This window comes from Solanum dulcamara, chromosome 6 (genome assembly GCF_947179165.1).
Source record: "Solanum dulcamara chromosome 6, daSolDulc1.2, whole genome shotgun sequence".
In the NCBI taxonomy this organism is placed as follows: Eukaryota; Viridiplantae; Streptophyta; class Magnoliopsida; order Solanales; family Solanaceae; genus Solanum; species Solanum dulcamara.
The window spans coordinates 71,679,887-71,689,232 of NC_077242.1; the positions used below are offsets into that span (position 1 = coordinate 71,679,887).

Here is a 9,346-nt window from a genome sequence, read left to right on the forward strand (position 1 = left end):
TTTATTTGCTTGAATTTTGATATGCTTTATTTCAATCGAGGGACTATTGCAAATAGGCTCTTTAAAGGTAGGGGTAAGATTGTGTATACAACACCCTCTCTAGACCGCACTTGTGGGATTACACGGGATATATTTCTCTCTAATATTTCTGAAGTGTGAGTTGTAGTTCAAATGTGGGATTCATTAACACAAAACTATAGCAGTTTAGCAAAGAACTTTTCATTTGACAAGCATTTTGATGTAAAATGTGTATTGCATAGATTGCAAAGGTAAGAGAACCTATCCTTCTCATAACAAAGAAGAAAAAAAACTCAACTTATAACAGCTAAAACATCTGGAAATTTGAGTGGAAAAACAACCCTGAGGCCTAAAACTAGCAGGTGAAGCAAGACGAATAAGTTACCATGTGAGTATCATCGTGGTGATCGTTTACAACCTCCTGGGAGAAGGAATCGGAACTTATCTGCGTTTTCAATGACGTGTGATGGAAGGTGAACCGCGGATGCTGATCGAGGTATTGATCCCATTTTCTTGATCAATTCTTGAAAAGAATACTCCTCAGGTAACATGTCATAAAGATCAGCTCCCTCACATATGAGCTTCTGAATCCTAGAATACTTTAGGAAGTTTCTACGTCGAACTCTGTCTGCGTGACTGTAACCAGTCATTTTGAATACAAAATCTTGCAGATTCCGGAAGCAAAAGCTGCAATGCCACCCTGCATCAGAAAGTATAACATCTGTTTGGCGGGAATGTCTATATTTCGTCCACCTGTTGTAAATGTGAACACTGGCACGCCAGCTACTATAGTCAACAGGGAACTCGAAGGAGTACATGTAATGTCTAAGTTCAAGATGCATCACGGGAGGCATCCCGTTACACCACTGAAGGAGTTTAATAGTGTGGTGGCTTGGGATTTCATCAGTGTCTGACATTATGAGAAGGTCATCTTCAAAGATACCAGCAGCATGAAGTAACCTGTTCATTGCGATGCGTTGTTGTCCTTCTAGTTTAAACGGATCTTCATGTAACTCAGGGGATGCAATACGGCCAGGAAATACACCATGTACAATCTTATCCTCAGCAAATGCAAATTGTTCCCGATGGTCAGAGAAGTACAATGGCTTTGGAAGTCCAGTAAAAGTGGTGTTGGCTTCCAAGATGACAAATTTCGTAACATAGGGAGAGAGTTCACGCCACCTTATTTCAAGCAAGTCCAGCTCATTGCTGAATATGATCCCATCATATACGCGACGTGGTTCAGGACGTAGGGTCCATCCATGTAGGCGACAAAGATTATCCATAGAAACATTTTCAGCATAATAATGTGGCAAACGCTCGAATGGAGGTGGAGGTTTGTCCCAAAGTGGGCGGAAAAAATAGGAGATCTTATGGAAATGGAGGTAAATGCCAAAGAGCAACATTGGTACAAGTATCAAGAGCACGACAAAAAGGACTTTTCCATGAGATCGTCTGGAGATAAGGCGGGAATGTCTTGGGGCCATCCGAGACCACGGCAGAAGTTTGCCTAACATCTTCTCATGGTTCAAAGTTTTATAGTCTGCACATATTCAGATGAGTTAGGAAAAACCTGAATCATTGTACATTTCAATGTGAATTAGGAATTCTGTTTCCATCTCTAGGCAGCCGTTTAACTACATCAGCATCTGATCATTTGTGTATTATCTATTCCAACAAATAATACATTGAAGTACTATGCCAGGTCAGACATCTATTAACATAGAAAAGTACTATGCCTGCAAATCTATTGAAATGGAAACTAGATCTCCAGATGAATGTATATTGCTCACAAATTCACATGCAATTGAGTTCTATAAAACAAAAAAATGGAGTAGATATATTGAAGTCTTACCAAAGGAGATACTTAAGAGAACTTCTGTTGAGCTTTATCGAAAAGGCAATCCTCTCTAAGGGGTTGTTTGGTGTAAGGGATAAACATAAATAGTCCAGAGATAAAATTTTAGTGTCTTGTTTGGTTGGCAAATTTGGGATAACTTATCCCACCATTTATACCATAGTGATGGGATATGTTATCCCAAATACATGGTGGAATAAGTTATCCCAGGATAATTAATCCTGGGATAACTTGTTTCCAACCAAACGACCCCTAAATAGTATAGTTTGTTTTCTATCTGATAGTTTGTACTAGGAAACAGGGGTACAGTTTGTCAAAAATTTACACTATATCTCTGAGGTCAAAATTATTCAGTGTATATATAGAAGATGTTGAATCTCTTTAATTTCTTCGTGTGTTTACCTCTTTATATTTCTCTTTAGTATAAATCCTGGTTCCAGCACGGCTAGGAAACAAACCTCTCAAATCCTCCCATCACAGTTCCTCAAAATTTAGTTTTTACTTCTTCCACAAGATGCAAATGAAAGGAAGAAATATACTACATAGTACCCAAGACCAAAATCTTTTCTTGAAATAGCAAATAAATAAGTCACAACTACGGAAAAAAATTTGTCAAACACTTGTCTAAATCATCCTTCAGGACAGGAGCCTTATGAAAACAGCTTGTAATGGTTGAAAATACAATCAAGCAGGGGAGAAAACAGTATCTCAACTAGAATATATTCACGCAATACCTATGTCTCCCCATTATCAGTGGCGGAGCCAAGATTTTCACTCAGGGGTTTCAAAGTATGAAAAGTAAACACACGAAGAAGCAAAAGGAGTTCAACATCTACTATATATATAAAAAAAATTATTTTAATCATGTATAAACAGTGTAATTTTCAGCCAAAGCCTCCGCCCTGTACCATTACTAATTTCAGCAGGAACATGAAGAAGTAAATGGTATTGGAAGGCTACTCACTAGTCCAGTAGTTAGCTTATGTTTATCTTTCAATTAGGATTCGTCTAAGTTGATGCAACTCTATTTAGTCACTTACAATAATAATATTCAATAGAGATTTATATGGAAAGCTCAATTTTCCATGGATATGTATGACTACAACCAGTAGCAGAACCAAAATTTTCACCAAGGGGATTCAAAATATAAAAAAGTAAATTCAATATATACTATATATACGTAAAAGATATTTTTGACCATGTATATATAGTGTAATATTTCGACAACACCTTCTAGTACCCTAGCTCCGCCCCTGACCATAACCTCTTTGGATATCTCGATGAGACCACTCTGACCCCTAGTCACACTATCACTCTTGACACAAACATATCTTCCAATCTTGCCTTTTTACCTTGGTTCCATTAGGACCAACTCATTCAAGACACTCAATTCACGTATTCCCACTAAGCGTTAAACATGAAGTTGTCTGGGACTTGGACCTAGATTATTCTAACATTCGAGACTAAATAAGCAAATAGAATTTTTTTATTTTTACATGGAGTTTTGCAGCTTACCACAAGTACCAAAGTTTAAGGTTGGAGGAGCCAAAATCAGGACAAAATTTAGTAAGAAGTGAACTAATAAGATCCATCTTCAAGCCTCTCCGACGCCTTCTATGGCAAGGTTTGCCTCATACGGAGGCCTGCAAAAGTTTCTAATAGGAAGCTATTAAGGTACTAGGATCTTTGTCCCAACTTTGACAAGCAATTTCCAAGAAAATAATTCCATCCAAATGCTTCCCCTGCAATGAGTGACAAAGCAAAACAATTTTATGAATCAGGCTCTTGTAAAGAAACCAGTCAGACATCAAATTCTTGAACCAAATTGGATTGGTCACATAACATCCTTCATTTTCTTGAAAAAATCATCCTCTTTTAACACAACAAACTGATTAAAAGACGCGTCGAAAGGACAGAACATTCTAACAAGAAACATGGTCATAAAGGTGTTTCTGCTAGAAGCTACTCTACATCCTCAATAACAACAACAACAGCAACAACAACTATCCAATGTAATTCCACAGGTAGATAGGTTGTTTCTGATAGACCTTCAAAACAAAGACCGATAAAGCTACTCTACATCCTGAATGTTGAGAAAAAGATCATGAATATTGAAAATACAACAATTTTTCAGAAATCAATATACCGCAGAATAAACCAGGAGTGTTTTAAATAAGTGAAAAAATATTCATCATTTTCCCAAGAAATCAATACTCAGCAGAATATACCAGTTGTGTTTCAACATATCCAGTATAATCCCATAGGTGGTGTCTGAGGAAGAGTGGTGTGTACGAAGATCATACATGTGTTTTCGAAAGAACTTCGGCTCGATTATACATGTGTTTAATAAGTGAAGAACTAATCAGGAATATGCAGCCAATTTATTTCCCCAGAATAAAGTCAATAAACAGCAGAATATACGACTAGGTGTCTTTAATAAGTGCAAAGATGATACTATGTTGGATAAAATTATTTACATCATTAAATTCCCTTCACCACTCTGACTTAATATTTCCATAACAAGAAAAGGCTCACACACAAATTTTACCAAAAAAGTTGAAATTTTGCATACTAAAATCCATTCAACCACATATACTAATAACAAATGAAACCAACAAAACCCCTATACAAATAAATCACACATCTTTCTTGAAAAAAATAATAATCAGATTTCAAGATTCAAAAAATGGACAAAACAAAAAGAAATAAGCTAAATATGAACAGGAAATGATTTTTTTTTTAAATTAAAAAAACCCACCTTTAATTTGAGCTGAAGAGACTGAAATAACCAGATTTCAAGGCCAAACTATAGAATAAATTGTCAATATGAATATTGCTACACTAATCTTTATATATGTCAATGGCTACCATATCATTTTTTTCACAAAGAAATATGAGATGGGTAATTATTATTATGCAAACATATTTGTATATTTTGCATATTAAGAAGAAAAAAAAATAAAAAGGAAACGCTTTGGGGGATCTTTAATGGCATGTGACAAACAGAGGAGAGGAGAAGAAGGACTGGTTAAACAGGCTTTGAAAATGGCAGAAAAGGGTGGGGATTGAGTACATGGGTTGCCATGATAAGGCCTATAGTCTACACCAATCAAAATGATTTACATATATATATATATATATATAAAGTTGGATAATAGAAATATGACGTGGCACCTCCAGGATTATCATTTATTTTTTTTGTCAATTTTTTGGATTTTTTTTTTAAAAAAATTATCTCTAAAATCTGGAAAAAAAAAAGAAGAAAAAAATATTTAAAATATCTTTTTTTTTTATCTCTCTTCATCATTATTACAATTTATTAGTTTTCATCTCTCTTCACTATTACTATAATTAATTGCTTTTCCTTAAATTCCTCTTTCTGCCTTCTATTTTTATAATTTTCTTTAAAAAACTTATTTATCTCTCATTTTTATTATCATAATTAAATATTACACCTTTTATTTCTACAATTTTCTAAAAATAAAAATATCTTATTTATCGCTCTTACTTATTACCATAAAAAAAATTCCCATTAATTTTGTCTCAATCAATCTCATTTAATTTGTTTCCATAAAATATAGCAGAAAATTAAAAATATTTTTTTACTTTCATCATTAATACTATTAATAGATTAAGTTACCTAAGACCCTTCCTCTTCCTTCTCTCATATTTCTTTCATTTATTAAAAAAAATAAAACACTTCTTAAATTCTGATAATCATTACCGCAAGCCATAGGAGGGGAGGTCATAATTCCAATCACATTTATTTCCTATTAATTGAGTTTTACTAATTAATCATTATAATTTCAAATCGGTTACAAATTTTTTTACCTTCCACTCTTCATTTATATTTTAATAAAATTCTCATAATTTTGTAGTTTCTCATTTTTATCAAAAATTCATTTACAAGCTTATTCTTTTTTAATTTTACACTTCTTTTCTTGTGACAAGAATGGAGAAAAAAGGTGTGCTAAGTTTTTCAAGGAAGCCAAAGGTGTATCTGTAACTTATTTTCATTTGTTATCATATAGTTTATGCTCTCTCAATTTTTCTTTTCCTTGATATATTGCGATTTTAACCTTTTGAAGATTTCATTTACTCTATTAGATTATTTCAATATGAATCAAGATCAAGAATTTGGAATACTTCAAAAAATTCATGAGGTATTCAATTTCATTTATCAAAATGAGGCGTATATGGTGATGAAATTTTACTATTCGAAAAATAAGAATAGCATGTTGTAGTTCTAATTTAGCTTCCTATAATTGCTATTCTTTTAAATGTCATGTTCTAATGATATAATGTAAGTCCTGTTGTCATTATAGATGTAACTGTGTGAGGGATTTTATTTCAAGTATAAAGGTGTGGAGCAGATACAATTCTTCCGAAAGAGTGTGCTAATTAATTCGTTAGACCATGTCTTGATTCCTTGCTGTCTTGTTGGAGAAAAGGAATCTCGGAGCAAAATTCAAGACTAAATATCATTATTATTTAAGTCTTTGCAACATTTTATTTTAATTTTTGTGATTTTTTTGGAATTGTTAATTTACATGAATACATCTATTTTGTTTCTCTCTAAATCTACATATAATATTAAAGTTTGGCATAGACACTATGATCACTTTCTAAGGCCAAGAAATTTATTTATCTTTTTTTCTTCTTTATTTGATATATTTTTTTCCATTTTTCAATTTATTATTGCAATAAAAAGGCAATGAAAAATTATGAAGGCAATGAAAAGGCGTAAAGAAAAATGAACATTCACATTTATTTAATTTGTTAACCAGTAGTCACAACTCACAATATGAAAGACTTCATTTTATGTTTTCTATAATTAATTTTCAATTTTAGGAAAAAGTCTTAGCTTATTTTGATATTACTTTTAATGTAAAAAATTATCCTAATATGTCGTTATAAGTTTGTCTACTTTTTGGCTAACCTTTTCAAAATACACATCAATGAAATAACACATCCTTTCATATTTCGTTTTAATGGAGAATAAAAGAATCCTTACATGCTCCTGCATTATTCGTCATATTATTTTATTCAAATACTAAAACATAACGAACTTGCATTATATTCAAGTGCAGTCATGGCTATCATTACTACTCATAACAAGGTAAACTTAGAAGGGTCAGACATATATTTAATTTGTTTGGGTTAAGATAGTTCGATGGTCGGATATGAGTTAAAATTGGGTGATGAGTTATTTTTAAAGAAAAACAAATAACTTCACTTGATTTGGAGTTTTCTTTCCAATTGAGGAGTACGGGTGATAAGTTTATGCACGACGAGGGTATGAATATCTGCATCATGTAACAGAGAGTAAACCTAGCTATTAAACAAAAATTGAGGAGTATTTTTGACCCTCCTCTGTACAATTAAATCAAAAAATAATAATAAGGTCGGATAATATAATATAATAAATATATAATTAATTTGAAAGAAAATTAATTCTAACATATATATTTTAACGCTCACACGAAGCGCAACTACATTCCCTAATTATAGTATATATTATATAGTATAATAGTACCTGTATTTTGTTGCTTGATTTCCAAATATAATACTAATGATTAGTGGATCTAAAAATATGAAAATGACAATTACTGTTGGCTTGCTTATTTGGGGGCTATGCACCAACTATTGCTATTTTCTAGGAACCTGGTTTTTAGAATTGTATTAGAATAGAAAGTAAACAACACCTGATTTATTGTGAAAAACTTTCTTGCTTAAAAACGTAAAAATTATGACCTATGATGTGCAGAATTTTCAAACAATTTCACTAACTTTAATGAGCAATTTCAGATTATAACTCTATGATTTAAGGGACTAACTCTAGTACATCAACCCAACAGTTAACTCTAAATGTTCTATCTACTTTCAAAGAAGACGAACTCTCTTCTTTTACGATTCTCACAACCTCATCAAATTTAAAACAAGTCCTATTACAAACTCGAAACTAACAATAACTTGAACATTCGTTCAAGAAAGTTATTACTTTGTTCTTCACTCTCGTAAGAAAGAAAGTCTTTTCTTTGATTGCAATTGACACACGATTTGTCTTGCAATTTCTTTTATATGTGTATGTGATTAGGTTGTAGCTGCCGCCCTTGATTTACTTGTTTTAGAACACATAGCTCCTTAAGGACCCAACTTTCACATGGATTTTCCTTTTAGAGTTCATTTCCTTCCTTTTAGGAACTCTTTCCTTCTTTTGAGTTTGGTACATTAGTTTGACATAAGTATCATGTGTCAAATGTACATGTTTTATAAGTGAATTTGGTTCTCAAATAAACAGTTGTCATTATCAAAATATTTTAGTCAATATTCAGCATACTCCATAAATCTACAATTCTGAATAAGCACGTGAACATATGATAAAGTAATTATTTTAGACATTTTCATCTTACATTTTGAAAAAGATTATATATGTGTTTATAAGCGTTTATTAAATAGATAAATTAATCACACAAATATTCATCCTTTAATTATATACATTTGCATATGCATGAAATTTTATTGTTTATTGAGTTATTGTGCATAATTAAAAGTGAAAGTTCGAAAACACAAGCAAATTTCTAAAAAAAAATTGAAGTGAAAGTGTCAAATAAAAACACTTATCGTACGTTTATCTATTTAATAAGAACGTTATCATAGTTTTAGTATCTAAACAAAAGTTAAAGGACAAAATTAAAAGGTTAGGTAGTACTGAATTTTGTGAAAATTAAAACACTATTGTAGTACTCATTATTATTATTATTATTTAAGATCACATTGATTCTTGAGCAATTTTTACATTGCTAGTTGTAACTATCGGTCAAATATTTAGTTTGGCTAAGGGCAAGTTTATGTAATAAAGCTTTCTCAAGAGGCGAACGATTCTTTTCGTGCGTTGATCATGTATAAAATATTCAGAAGTATTTTTTATTTTTATTTGGTGTTTGCCATAATTTGAATAATAAGGCGTAGCTATGAACATTGTAATAGAATATAAATATATATTTCACTTTAAAAAATTAAAAAAACATTACTATCAAAATTTATCGCGCTTATGGAAAATAACTAATTTAAGTTTCATACCACATAAAATTCATTAAAAGGAAAAATGCTTTTCTAAACAAGATTCTTTTCAATTTTCAAGGCTTAGCTCAACTTAAACCTTCGATTAAGGTTGGAGTGATTCGTATTTGGTTCAAATGATTGTTGATTAACCAATTATATAGTTACAAAAATGCTAAAATGGAATGAAACGTGTTATTATTTCCTTCGAAATTCCAGTTAGTACCATGGACTTGCACGTACTGAATCATAGCCTTCTTCATCGTTAGCACGTGCAGTAGTTCGGTACTCCACATGATTCGTCTTTCAGACATATATACATATTGTTGTGAAAGGACAAATTTGCCCCTCAAAAACATAGAATAGTCAATACATACTGGAATATCTTGGTTTCTAAATGAGTTTAAT

At 31.8% G+C, this 9,346-nt stretch overlaps 1 protein-coding gene across 1 annotated transcript; it reads right to left on the reverse strand.

Moving 5' to 3' along the window:
- Positions 1-216: 216 nt before the first annotated feature.
- On the reverse strand, positions 217-4,965 carry LOC129891400 (uncharacterized). The gene is made up of 3 exons (XM_055966748.1): positions 4,635-4,965; positions 3,392-3,618; positions 217-1,561 (listed from the first exon to the last, which is right to left on the reverse strand). The coding sequence occupies exon 3, from the start codon at positions 1,533-1,535 to the stop codon at positions 414-416; it is 1,122 nt and encodes a 373-aa protein (XP_055822723.1). The 5' UTR covers positions 1,536-1,561; positions 3,392-3,618; positions 4,635-4,965; the 3' UTR covers positions 217-413.
- Between the last annotated feature and the right edge of the window lie 4,381 nt (positions 4,966-9,346).

Bases quoted from the DNA above. Each gene is read 5' to 3' on its own strand.
- LOC129891400 (XM_055966748.1), bottom strand. From the start codon at position 1,535: ATGTTAGGCAAACTTCTGCCGTGGTCTCGGATGGCCCCAAGACATTCC.